Source organism: Equus caballus, chromosome 4 (genome assembly GCF_041296265.1).
Source record: "Equus caballus isolate H_3958 breed thoroughbred chromosome 4, TB-T2T, whole genome shotgun sequence".
In the NCBI taxonomy this organism is placed as follows: Eukaryota; Metazoa; Chordata; class Mammalia; order Perissodactyla; family Equidae; genus Equus; species Equus caballus.
Window position 1 is genome coordinate 93,184,315 of NC_091687.1, and position 14,212 is coordinate 93,198,526.

The window sequence follows — 14,212 nt, forward strand, 5'->3', positions numbered from 1 at the left end:
TACCAAAGCTGTAGCGCTCTGATGGTAAGGACTTAAGATGTCTTTGGTGTGAAAGCCACAGCATTCCAAGAGAGTTTTCCCATTGCGTCGATTTGTTTTTTCTTATAATGTAACACCAGAACCTTTAAGCAGTGGTTCTGGGAGTGGGAGAAAAGGCAGTTCTCTCTACTTTTTTCACACCACTGTCCCAATCAAATAACATCATGTAATTATTATGGACTTTTGAGGTTGTTTAACACTTATTCATAGACACACACATAAACAATAGCCCATCTCTCTTTCTCCCGAGTATTTGATGAGCTGCTTTGTTGCCAGTGGCACTGGCCTCCTACAGTAAGGTGGACCCTACCTTTCTCTTAAGTGTTCTCCAAGAGATAACAAAGGCGGTTACCAAGAAGCAAAGCATAATACTCCATAGGAAATCTGCTTATACCCAGCATGGGTAGGAAAGTCATGGATTCTGGTCAATCAAATGTTTTATTTAATAGAGAGGTGCTTTACGTATCATTTGGGATACCAGTTTTTTTTTTTTTAAAAATAAGTGCATTTGATTAAAACTCTAATAAACATGGTTTAGTCTTTCTCAGGTGATTCAGAGGAACTTCAAGTCCCACACTGCCTCTGAATCATCTGGGAACATCAGTCGTCTTTGTGGTATAGAATACCAGTGAACTGGTTAATGCTGGCATCTGCTACAGTTTCACAGAAGGAACAAATGGACTGTTATGCTTTTATTGCAATCCAGTGGGTGTTTAGGTATGACATTTACTAGTCAGCAGCATTTCTCATACGTTTAAATCTGGTGTGTGGAAAATTAGAAATGTTAACATTTTGTCTTTGAAGCATAACGCAGAGTCACTGTGCTATCATTTGGATGTATTAAGGATGCTGTGTACTCGTCTGTCGTTTTGGATAAATTCTGCTTATGGTGAAATTAGCACTCACATGTATTGCTGGTCTTATATAGCTTTCTGAAGGGCAAGTTGTCAAAGTGTATCAAAAGCCTTTAAAATGAGCACACTCTTAAACTCGGAAATTCTAACAGCTGAGAATTGTTCCCAGGTAAGTAATCGAATAATTAGTAGAAGTGTGTCTATAAAGATGTCCTTTGCACCATTATTTATAAGAACATAAAGTTGGAAAAGTCTTAACTGTCCATCAGTAGAAAACTGGTTAAATAGATTATAGTACATCCATATAATTACTATGTACATCTGTAGATAGACTACCATGTTGCTGTTGAAAATTGTATGGTGCCAATGTGTTAAAAATAGTCATAAATAAAGCACATTAAAGAAACTTTTATAAAATTATATATAATATGATCCCACTTTGTTAAAAATAAGAATACCTTGCAGGCTTAGGAAAATGTCTGGCTGAATACATCAAATATTAGTCATGTTTATATCTGAGTGATGTGATTAGGCAGCTGATTTTTATTTCCTCTTGTATACATTTGGTATTATCTCATTTAAGAAAATCGTAAGTGTATGTTACTTTTAGAATCAGAAAAAAAATAAATAGTTAAGTTTCTTCAATTTTGAAAGAAAAAAATAAACCTGTGGTAGGAGTGTGAAGGGTAGGGCACTGTGGGAGAGACCTAAAAGCTGAGAAACTACTGTTTGCTTGTACGCCGAGAGCTAATGTAGGGAGTCTCACATTTGAAGAATTTCCACATATATCAAGGCATTTGGCATGGGCGCAATTTCACTTATAAAGTCAACTGATATGTTATTGAGCCAGGAACTGGGTGTGTTATGATTCAAAATAGCATGAAGACTTTTTGGCTCTTCTTTTGTTCTTAACTTTGAAAATAATTTTAATATCTTTCTTTATTAGTAATAATAAAAGATCCTTAAAAATCTAGTTCTGGTAATTCTGTATCCTAGGCCATAGGCTACCGATGGAGAGCGACTGTCTGTAAAGTTTAAGCTACACCCAGTGAGAAGAGTTAGAAGAGACTGTGGAGGTAATCAGGTTGTTCAGGCCCCCCCTGCCAATGAGAAATCTAAGATGTAGAAAGACAGAGTGTGACCTGACCAAATGGCAAGTCTAGTTCACGTGGGAGCTAACAGCCAGCAACATCCTGCCATGAATCACATTGAGTAGGTGGGAGGAGGTAGACAGTAACATCTCAGATTCTTCAAGTATAGTGGGAAATTAAGGGCTTCAAAGGAGATTCCATTTAGGAGAGAGAGGACTTTTATTTTTACAATAGGACGTCCCTTATGGAGCCTTTGTCTCTTGCTTGTCTTGGAAAAGGAAGGCCCCAAGTAACAGCCAAGACCTCATGGTTGATCCAGAGATATAGAAGAGCAAATTAAGACTTTGTTTGATTAGCTTTGGAAGCAGTCATTGAGGATTCATTCTCCCTCTGTGGTTAAAGCTGTCTACTGAGAAATAAGCCAAAGGAATATTAGGCCAAGAATCTGAAGACTGAAGCCAAACCATTGGGAAGGGCTTTTGACTGCAAACTACAATGCGAATGAATTAGAAAGGAACATTCAAATCATGTCATGCTGTCACCTCAAATTCAGCAAGTCTAAAATTGAACTCACTTTCCTCACAAAACAACTCCTCAGCTGAACTTTCCTAATAACAACAAAATATTACACTGTAGAATGCCTTACCAAAACATGTCCGTGATTTCATTTGATTGTCACACACTTAACAGGCAAGGAAATGTAGCTCAGGTTAATCAAAGGGCTGCAAGCTAGTAAGAGACCAGTTCTACAAACCACATTTTCTGAGTACTAACCTAGTCATGCTTCAACTATGTCACACTGCCCTTCTCTCCATATTTGTAGAAATAAACCAGTCAGTTTTATAGAATTACTGAGTGACATCTTATTTATATTGGCATTTGAGTATTGCACACTAGCAGATTTTAGTAAGTATGAAGTCAGAGTTTCTGAAGTAGCAAAGAACAAACCAACCAACCTTCAGAATTGTTTTTTATAAGATCTTTTTATAACATCTTGGTTTTTATAAGATACCTGGGTGAAAACACTTTCAAAACATTAGTATTATCGAAATCAAAAGATAGACACAGATGAAGTAAAGTACTGGATCTAAGCCTAAAAATGTTTAGTTTGTAACTCTAACAAGAGCAAACCGCCTTCAATCCTATTAGGTTCGTATTGTTGCTATAAATTGTGTGGTTCTGCTGTTTTGTTTTCTTTATTTGTAAATTATTTTACCTTTGTAATTACATAAACATTATAAACATGAAACGTTTACATATCTGGATTTCTATTTGTGGATATGTAAGTAACATTGTAAGAGAAGTACTTTAACTCTCTGATGTGAAAAGCAGCCTGCTGCACAACGCAGCTCCAGCCCCAGCCGGGGACCCGACATCAGGCCAGCTTGTCCCTGGGCAGCCAGCTCGACCCATGCCTTCTTGGCACTCTGTGTCTCCATACATATTCCTCCTTCAGTGTAGCCAAGTAACCCATGCAGGCCATTTCCTCTTGAGTTCAGACATCTGTAGTTCCCAGCTCCAATTCTTTACCTGGGAATAAGCGTTAAGGGAAACATATTGATTGTGTCATTTCCCTAAATAGTCACTTGCTTCAGATGAAACTACAAAAGCTAAATAACATATATGTGTGTGAAGCCCTCTATGCCTCTTGTACCTGCCTCAGCCCTGAGGTTTCTACCTAAACTACATCTGTGGGCTACCATGATGTGCCCAGCCTGCAGGTGGTGGGATACTAAAGCATGTTTTAGAATGAAAGAGGGGGCCTTACAGGAAGCTGCACTGACCGAAGACTCCTGTCAGTTGTCCATAACACTTTGTCTCTCCAGTGAAAAGGACCTAAAAGAAAAAAAATAAAATCCAAGCAAAGAAGATATCCTGCGCTCAGTTTTAGTTAGTGATTTGGCTTACTAATGCCAAAGTCTTCGTTTGGTAATTGGATTCTTTTCTGACCTTTGTGACAGTGTCTACACAAATAATTCATACAACATGCTGAATCTTTTTAATAAGTGTTTTGATTATTTTTAGTTGAATGCTTTGGATTTCTGCTTCTAAATCTTACACGCTAGTAATCAGCTTGGTAAAGAAATCTAAGCATGCAAACCCACAGTCTCCGAAGGCGGCTTATTTTTGTGTAGATTTTTTTGTTTAAGCTGTTATTTGACCATTGTAAATTATCCTCTGTAGCTATGGGACTAATGCTTTTCAGATACTTAAAAGTTTGAAAACTAGTCAGATCAGGTCTCCAAACTTAAGGAACGGAACATCCTTTCGAACTCTGTGGTTCAGTAAGTAGTCAAGTTCAGAAAAGGACTCAGGGCTGATCCTGCCAAGAAGCTGGTGAAGATGTTCGGCAGTTGGCATGCTCAAGGGGCTGTCTTTGTGGTGTTGCAGAATCGCCTACCAGAGGAACGACGATGATGAGGAAGAGGCCGCCCGGGAACGGCGCCGCCGCGCCCGGCAGGAAAGGCTGCGGCAGAAGCAGGAGGAAGAATCCTTGGGGCAGGTGACCGACCAGGTGGAGGTTAATGCCCAGAACAGGTACTGTCCTCATTAGAATGGAGAGAACTTCTAAGTTGCTTCTTAGCACATCTGACGAATGGAATGTGTTGTGCAGAGCATTCTCTTAGCCCAATTCGACTCTTTTTCGATCTATCTTACTTTTTAAAATTATTTTTGTTTAATTATTTTTTGGCCATTTTAGGCAACTAATTAAAAATTAAAAAATTTTTAAAATTTATAAATTTAAAAATTTTAAAAATTTTAAAAATTAAAATTATTATTTTAATTTTAATTATTTTTGTTTAATTATTTTTTGGCCACTTTAGGCAACTAATCAGATTGGACAGTCAAAGTGATTTAGACCTTAGTATACCACTGCTCCTTTCTCTCCTCCATCCCCTCTCCTAAACACACCCTAATTGAATGGTTTTATTTTATTTTATAATCTAGTCATTTTTTTAATACTAAAAATGGCGGGTTATATCTTTAAATAAGGAAAATTATTTACCTTCATTCTTTAGGGTATTGCTATCTGTTTTGAACTGAAGATTTATTAGTTTAATAGTTCTCTGTGCCTACTAGCAACAGATAATACTTGAATTTCAAAAGTAGGCATGGATTGCAAATGTCTTATTTCTCTTGATATTCATCCTGAATCAATATGATCACTACACTATTCAGCAAGTTGCAGAATCCTGTTTAATTTAACGTAATTATTCAAACAAGCTTATAAGTTTACCACTATATTATTTCCTATACAGGCCCTGATAGAAATCAGGAAAGTCCAGAACACTTAATAGGTTCAACTTCTTCAAAAGGGCTTTTACAAGTTCACCCATAGAAGGTCACACCGTTCATTATGCTAATGGTTATGTCATTTAAATGCAGATGAGGATATTTTAGGAGGAAAAATGAAAATATAATTTTAATTTACAACTATGGACTGATTAAATATAATGAAACTACCATATATATAAGATCTTGTTCGTGGTTTTGATATTAGTCTGTTTTATTTTGTATGTTAGCAGGGCTTTAACTCAATCTGTCTAGAAAATTCTGAAAGGAAAGAGTTCTGGCCTCTTTAACCCAAATTTGAGTGGGTACGCAAAAGGTTTCTGAAAGCAGTCTTGAAAACGGTGGCGGGCAGGATGAATTTAATAAGGAAGCTCATTGGTTAGGTGGAGAAATAGAGACCTTGGCCCTTGGTAAGCAGCTCCTAATATCAGAGGAAGAACAGCAAATGGGTTGTAGGTGTGTTCTCTGGGGTTCACTACCTGGCTTTGAATCCCAACTTGGCCTGGCGCTAACTGTAATAAAAATTATATCTTTCTCTTAGGAATGTTGTTAAATTTAAATGAGATAATAATACACGTAAAATGCACAGTGCCCTGCACATAGTAAGCACCTATTAACTATTATTAGGGAGATGGTATCCGAGCCTTACAGAGGAAGGCTGCAGTCACTCACTGCCTTTTTTATTTCTGAGCTGAGGAGGAAGACAAAGAAAGAGTTTAAAACGGCATTTTGAGGACTTTCCTGAATCTGGTTATTAGTGAGTGATCAACAATGGCTTAAAAAGTTATTAGTGGCCTGTAGTTTTCTTGCTTTTAAAGTTTTGCTTCTACTTGCGTTTCTCTTCTTTCTTCACATTTTATTATTATTAATTTTATGCTGTTGATTGAAGACAAAATTCTTTTTATTTTTTCAGTAAAGCTTATTCAGATCTGAGAATATGTGAGTTACTGCTGACACATTAGTTAGCCACAAGAAGAATAAGTGTTCTTCTTGGGGGTAAACAGCCCTACCGTGTACTTAACCTCTACTGCCGATTGCTGCTGTGGTTTATAAATGTGCAAAGAAAGGTTTAGTAGAGTCTGTTGGTTTCTTAACTCAAGAGACTTTTGTCCAGCTAATATTTTGGAATTTTGGGTGCCTTTTAAAAATTATTTGAATTCAGTTGATCTAAATGTCTTATGTATAGACTGTTCCTCTTAAATTCTAAACTATTTGTATTTTCAGGGAAATTGAATCCTTATATGTCTAATTCATGGAGACAGTCTCCTGGAGCAACAGCTAAGCCCAAGAAAGTTTAAAATCTAGGCTTTACTCTGCCATTTCTTTTTGTTAAATGTGAAATGTGTTTTTCCAAAATTAAGTGAACTTGAACTTCAAAAGGGCCAAGTTCAGTATGAACCATGAAATTTGATGGCGTTTCTAAACATTGCAAGACATATTCTTCCAACTCTGGTCACAGTTCCTGGTATCACATGACTGGTTGTTTCCTGCCAGTGGAGACCAACACCCCTGGTTTGGGCAGTGTCCAGCATCCTGCAATAGTCAGTGAGGTGATGGGCACAGTACAGTTTGGTTTTTGGAGATTTTCTTTTCTTTTTTAATAAACTTCACGTTTAACTTTTCTTTATCTACTGTAGAAAAGAAAGGCTAGAGATCCTTTATTCATGGAAATCTTGACAAAGAACATAGACGGAGTACATATATATTAGTTAACGTAATGTTGGCTGCTATTACAATGAGTCCCTAAATTTTAGTAGTTTAATTCAGTAACCCTTATCCGTCCAGTGTGGGCATTTCTGACTAGTGGGTAGAATTGGTCCCCTGCTTTCTTTCCTCTTGTGACTTCTGTCAACTCCTGGGGCATTAGAGTCCTCTGATCTAGCCAGCAGGTAGAGATAGAGGGGGTAGAGCATGCACCTCTGCTTCTTAATTGTCTTGGTCTGGGCACATCAATTCTGCTCACATGTTTTTTTAAAGATATGCCTTTTTTTTTTTTTTTTTTTGGTGAGGAAGCTTGGCCCTGAGCTAACATCTGTTGCCAATCTTCCTCTTTTTTTTCTCCCCAAAGCTCCAGTACATAGTTGTATATCCTAGTTGTAGGTCATTCTAGTTCTTCTATGTGGGACGCCGCCATAGCATGGTTTGATGAGTGCTGCGTAGGTCCGTGCCTAGGCTATGAACTTGTGAACCCTGAGCCACTGAAGCAGAGCACATGAACTTAACTACTCAGCCATGGGGCCAGCCCTGTCTGCTCACATTTAATTGGAAATTATTGGTCACGTGGTTCCACCTAGGTGCAAGGAAGAGGGGAGGGGAGGAAATATAATCCTTGACTGGCAATCAATTCCCTGTGATTGTGGAAGGAAGAGCATGAATTGTGGTGGACAGTTAGATGTCTCTACGATGGGGGTCATCAGTGTGCATATAGCATCTCCACATTATAATGTACACTCCCTTCCTCTCTAAGTACTTTGTGCTCCACACACCCAGCTCAGGAATTCTAGATGACTTGGTGACATGTGAAAATACTATATGATAATAGAGGAATTCACTCATTGTTTCAATTTGGTTCTTGTCTTAGTTCAAGTCCCTCAAGAAGCAGATCCTGAAACAAAGATATGAGCACAAGTAGTTTATTTGTAAAGTGATCCCAGGAAACACTAGTAGCGGTGTGGGGAAGTGAGACAGGGGAGAGAAGGCAATCAAATAAGATTTCGTTACCAAGCAAGTTACCACTGTGGGGATCTGGAGCTTAACTCCACTGGAGAACTCTAAGATCCAGTGTGGCACAGGCACCTCAGTTATCCAACTCAAAAGGGGAGGGGAGCTGAGGTATTTATGCACTGATGCTCATCAATTTTTGTTTGGGGGCTGCTCCCAGGGGACATTAAACTCAAAGCACTTCTGGCATGTAGAGTAGACTCCATTGGCCAGAGAAAGACCAAGGGCAAGGACTTGCATATTACTATCAGTTGAAATCTAGCCAGGCATGTACTAATATGTAACATCTGAGGGGATATTTATGGGCATGGTGCTACCAGTATCTGCTATAGTTCCAGTGTGGATCAGGCTACGTGACTCCAGCTGACTGATTAATCAGCAAGCTGCCTTGGTGTTGTTGTCTCTGTTGTACAGTGTGCCTGACGAGGAGGTCAAGACAACCACCACGAACACTCAGGTGGAAGGCGATGATGAGGCTGCATTCCTGGAGCGCCTGGCTCGGCGGGAGGAGAGACGCCAAAAACGCCTTCAGGAAGCGCTGGAGAGGCAGAAGGAGTTCGACCCAACAATAACAGATGCAAGTTTGTCGCCACCAAGCAGAAGAATGCAAAACAACACCGGGGAAAATGAAACTGCAGAAAAGGAAGAGAAAAGTGAAAGTCGCCGAGAAAGATATGAGATAGAGGAAACTGAAACAGTCACAAAGTCCTACCAGAGGAATGATTGGAGGGATGCTGAAGAAAAAAAGAAAGAAGAAAAAGAAAAGGAGGAAGAGGAAGAAGAGAAGCCAAAGCAAGGGAGCATTGAAGAAAATCAGGTAGAGGTGATGGTAGAAGAGAAAACAACAGAAACCCAAGAGGAAACAGTGGTAATGTCATTGAAAAATGGGCAAATCAGTGCAGAAGAGCCTAAAATAGAGGAGGGGAAGGAACAAGGTTCAGATGAGATTACCCATCATGAAAAGATGGAAGAGGCAGAAAGGGAAAGAGCTGAGGCAGAAAGGGCCAGATTGGAAGCTGAAGAAAGAGAAAGAATTAAAGCTGAGCAAGACCAAAAGATAGCAGAGGAGAGAGCAAGGATTGAAGCAGAAGAAATAGCAGCTGCACAAGAGAGAGAAAGAAGGGAGGCAGAGGAGAGGGAAAGAAGGGAGGCAGAGGAGAGGGAAAGAAGGGAGGCAGAGGAGAGGGAAAGAAAGGAGGCAGAGGAGAGAAAAAGAAGGGAGGCAGAGGAAAGGGAAAGAAAGGAGGCAGAGGAGAGAAAAAGAAAGGAGGCAGAGGAGAGAAAAAGAAAGGAGGCAGAGGAGAGAAAAAGAAGGGAGGCAGAGGAGAGGGAAAGAATTAAGGAGGAAGAGAGAAGAGCAGCAGAGGAGAGGCAGAGGGCAAAGGCAGAGGAAGAAGAGAAAGCTAAGATAGAAGAACAGAAAGTTAAGAAGCAGCTAGAAGAGAAAAGAAGTGGTTTGCAAGAGAAAAAGATAAAAGGGGGGAAGGTAGAAGAGAAAATGGAAGGGAAATGGGTAAATGAAAAGAAAGCACAAGAAGATAAACTTCAGACAGCTGTCCAAAAGAAACAGGTACAGTAAACATTTTGCACCAAATGTGTGATGCCTGTGACTTATGAGAAATGTAATGCGCATCAAATTTGAGTCTGAGGCCACGTTCCTACAGCCCCACGTGCTTGATCATTTGGCAAGTTGTTCATTTTTTTAGGCCATAGCAATATGCAAGCATGAAGCAATCGATTGATGGCTAAATATTCAATCGACCAAATTTGCTGGGACAGCCAGAGAGAAATTCATTGCTCTGTGCTTCGTTGTTATGAATACCAAAAAAATGAATTAACCCAATGTGGTGGTGCTGCGTTGACTTATGATTCTGCACTTGAATATAAACTCATTCCGTTTAACAACTTACCTCTGTCCCTAGCTCTACATGAGGCATGAGGACCATAACTCCTCACCTTACCCATGGTTTTGGCATTTAATACAAAATTGTAAAAGTTGAGGTGGGAAATTGACATAAAGAATCATGCTCAGAAATAGCATCTTAAGAAGGCAAAAAGAGACTCCTTGAAATCAACTGGTAATAAGGGAGTGTAAGAAGCCAATTTGGACCTTTTATTAAAAATGTCAAAACCATGATTTGCCTTCATGTAGGCCTGAGCTGAGTGTAGACTTGCAGAAAGCCATGTGACTCGGGTGGCATCCATTTATAACTGATTGGTAATTAAGAGCATACATTTTGCTTCTTTTACCATGTGGATGACGCAAATAAATCCACGTAGCACGAGGAAGGGTGGAAATATTGGCGGGGGGAATGTTTATCAGCTACAAAAGATTTTTTCTGTCTGCAAGTCTGCATTAAAAGCACTATGCCTAACTGCCCCCACCCCCAAAAGGAAAAAAGAGATGCCTGCCTATTCACCTTTCCAAAGAGATCTCTCTATCACAAAGCCTGCCTTGCGCTGGAGTTGTCTTTCACTCCTGCTTTTTACAAGGGGCTCATGAACACGGCTACCATTGAGATGATCAGGAACAGAATGCACCAAACCACATACGGGGTTTGTAAACTTGCGCAAGAAACACCATGTCACGCTAGATTTCAGTGAGCACAATGGCAGGCACACGAGAAAAAATTGGGGTGGGAAGAAAAGATCCCACGTGGCTGTTTAGAACCACTGGCACAGGGGGAGATTTGAGCACTGAGACAGCAAAAGAAGTCACCCAGCGTCACATGCAAAGTGACCTGAGCACTCTCTCACTCTTGGAAGCTAGAAAGGGCTTCTTTGAAATGAGTGACCTTACCGTTCTTGAAAATAAAAAGGAAGAAGAAAAGAGGGCTAAAGTGCAAACTAAAAGAGAAAAGGCCCAAGAAGACAAGCCTGCCTTCAAAAAAGAAGAGGTAAATATTATTGAGAAATAATCTAATCACAGAGCAACGGAGAGCAGTGTTCCATGACATTTCAGGTCTGATGATCTCAAAATTGTAACCTCTAATCCAGTGTTTTGCAAGCCATGACTCATGATCCATTGACTGGTGAAATCAACTTACAGCATCTCAAAATTAGTTAAACAGGTCAATCGGCATTTTAGAAACATGAAATAGAATGGGAAACGTCAGAGGGCATCATAGGCAGTAAGCACTGCCTTGTGATAAAATTGCCTTTCCTACTATGGGTCACAGTCAGAAAGCTTGAAAAACACTCTTCTGATTCATCTTTCCAGCTTTCTACTCTTCTAAGTGCTATTTTCTTTTCCTTGAACCATCCTACTTTCATTTCAATCATAAATATCTCCAATTGGCTTTGATTAATGATTTAACTTTCCAAAGGAAAAACATGCCCCCCCCATCTCAGTAGAAAATTTGATGAACTGAAGATGATATTTGGTTTTCAAAAGAAAAATTTGGCCAAATGTTCTGCATTGCATTTCTGAGGCACACACAGGAGCTGGTGCCAGGGTGTTTGACTGTCGGTAAGTAAATGAGTCAGTGGACCAGAGGCTGCGGCAGAGAGAATAGCTTTATGTTCCAACATATTCAAAATGCCCATCAGAAAGCCTGACCTTGTGTTAACCATTGTGCTTATGTTAGCCCCAAGTAATCCTAAAAATTGTGACAGTATCTAATAAGTTCTACATACTCGAATGTGGTAAAACTAAATTATCAAAGGTAAGAAGACTTGAATTACTTTGCCCAGGGGACTGAATCGTAGCTTTGAGCGCCAACTCAAATGGACTCTTGCTACATTTCTCTGTCCATTATGGCATATGTGAGGAAACAGAAAAATCCACATTTAGAAAATAAATGACCAGGTTAAATAGGGGGATGGCTATTTTCTTAAACGTTTTCTCATAAGATTCATGTAAAAAAGTAAGAACCCACAGTTCATGTTATATTTATTTCGTTTAAGATATGTGTTCCTCCCTGTTTCTAAGAGAACTTGTGGTGGTTTGGGAGCGAAAACTGAATGCGAACACTGTACGTTTAAAGGGAGGAGAAAGCGGAAATGCTAATGACTGGAAAACTGAATTTGGCTCCAATGAGGTAGCTGAGGATATAGTTGAACACATTGGGAACCACTGTTCTCATTTTGTAACAGAAAAACACCTACAAATTCACCTATAAACAATGAAGCTTACTGGGAACTAAACTCAAGCAGAGATGTCCCACATGGCTTCTTCTATAAAGCTAGTGTTTCATGGTGGGTGTCTTTAACTACAGAAGGAAGAGGGCATGAAATCATGACTCAGTGGTAAAGTTTATGTGAGGGAGGGGAAGCTGAAAAGGCACTGTTCCGAGTCTAAGATGTGATTTATTTTTAATGACCAAAGCATTCTATGTCCGTGTATTGTGTCCGTGAGCTAGAAAAGGCTCGTCAGCGGTCATCCAAATCATCCTATTGCCTCTTTTCAGATAAAGCCCCAGTTCAACAATGTCTGTAGTATAATGATTTCAGACCTGCCCCTTTCCCAGTTCGCCCTACAGCACATTCCAGTGTCCCAAAACTTCTGGCCTGTGTTTTGCAGAAGGCCGGATTAGCTATTCAACTCAGGCTGAAAAAAACCAAAAAAACTATCATTCCTGTTTTAATATTGTGTACATAAATTGCTAGTTGAATGACTAGATTTCTCCCTCTCCAGCTGGTTGTGTGGTTGCTTTATGTAGACAACTTTAAATCATACTTTACACGATTTAGCCATTAACACTCTCTTCCCCCCCCCCCCTTTTTTTTTTGGTTAATATTAAAAGCGTTTCCTTTCAAGGAGCTAAGTAGGCTAGGTAAACACAAACATCACGTGAACGTTCCCTGAAAAAAACATTTCCAGAAGTTACTCTAATACCAGACAAAAAACCTTCTTTCTCCCACTGGAGTTTAACTCTGTTTGTGGCAATAGATCACAGATGATCACCAACCTTGAAAATTAATTTAGCTTTCTTTTTCTCCTCTCCAACTATAAAACGTCTCTTTTTAGTTATTCACCATGAAGCTCTTTTTTTTTTTTTCTGGCCTATATCAGAAAAACAGTTTCCAGTGGAATTGTTCTTATAATATGGAAACTGATATTCATATCCTGTAGGCCAAAGCTTACCAAACATTGGTGTCCATGCAAATCACCTGGAATCTTATGAAATGCAGAATCTGACTCAGTGCGTCTGGGGTGGAGTCTGAGCTTCCCAGTGAGGTCCATGTTGGCCATGGACCAAACTTTCAATGGCACAGACATCCATGTGATAGACATTGGACCCAGAAAAAGAACTGAGGCTTCTGGATCTAACAAAAGTATGTTAAACCTAATCTGAAAAACTGTAACTTGCACCAGTTCTTCTCACTATTCTGGAATCAAATAATGCAAAGCAATACACGACAGAGACTGACAGCTCCGTCCTTTTTGACTTGCTCAATCAACTTTTTGAGTGTCTCTCTAGCACAAGGGCATGTCACTTGAATTCTCATTCCCTACACACACACTCACGTGGTATCCCTTTGGATATCTCAAATATGCAGAGTTTTGTCCCAATGGTCACATTTGGCCAGAGCCTTTCATATGCTAACGTTACCTGTATTTTCAGCACGTTAACTCTTTCAGGATACTTGGCTACCTATTAATCCATCAGCACAGATTTTCTTCATCGTAACATTTTGGCCTCAAGATCTAATGCTTTGCCCAAGAGGCTCAGAATCCCATAAGCTTGGGTTGAATTTGCTGTAGAAAACAGACCATGATGCTCCTTAAGATAAAATTTAAAGGCATTATGGAATTAATTTATTTATTGATTTCCCCCAAAAAGAAAATAATTGGTAGTCAAACTCAAATTATCGTTATTTCATTGGGAATTTTTCTAAGAAAGTTTTCCAAAGAGAATATAATAAGCATACCATCCACCATAACTTTTGCCAATAAAGGCAGAGCTTGAAAAAATGGAGGATTTTTCTTCTGTTAGACATGTATTGTTTTACAAATCTATTTTACATACATTTTTGGCCAGTAAATCAGATAATGCATTTTGGGAGAATGGAAATATCTTTGACTCCACAATAGGAGAAATGAGTTGGGAATTTCTCTTTGCATAGTGCTTCATAAACTGTGAGATTTGACTCAAGGTTTGTCTCATGGGTTCCCTTAAATGGGACCGCCTTACCCTCCACTTTGTATTACCAGATACTTCTTAACCAGGATTTAAACTCCAGTCCATGGTTTCTGGGGTTATATCCAAC

The 14,212-nt window shown here is 39.3% G+C and overlaps 1 protein-coding gene across 24 annotated transcripts in view; it reads left to right on the forward strand.

Moving 5' to 3' along the window:
* The window catches only part of CALD1 (caldesmon 1), a 183,232-nt gene that overhangs the window by 141,874 nt on the left and 27,146 nt on the right, over positions 1 to 14,212 (forward strand). For 13 of the 24 annotated variants that reach the window (XM_005609422.4, XM_070265846.1, XM_070265847.1 and 10 more), the window contains 2 exons: positions 4,376 to 4,522; positions 8,414 to 8,816. In XM_005609422.4, coding sequence (XP_005609479.1) covers positions 4,376 to 4,522; positions 8,414 to 8,816 — 550 coding nt within the window. Of the gene's footprint in view, positions 1 to 4,375; positions 4,523 to 8,413; positions 9,570 to 10,818; positions 10,897 to 14,212 lie in introns of all 24 variants that reach the window. The other 11 variants (XM_014739289.3, XM_014739293.3, XM_014739294.3 and 8 more) reach the window with 2 other exon arrangements.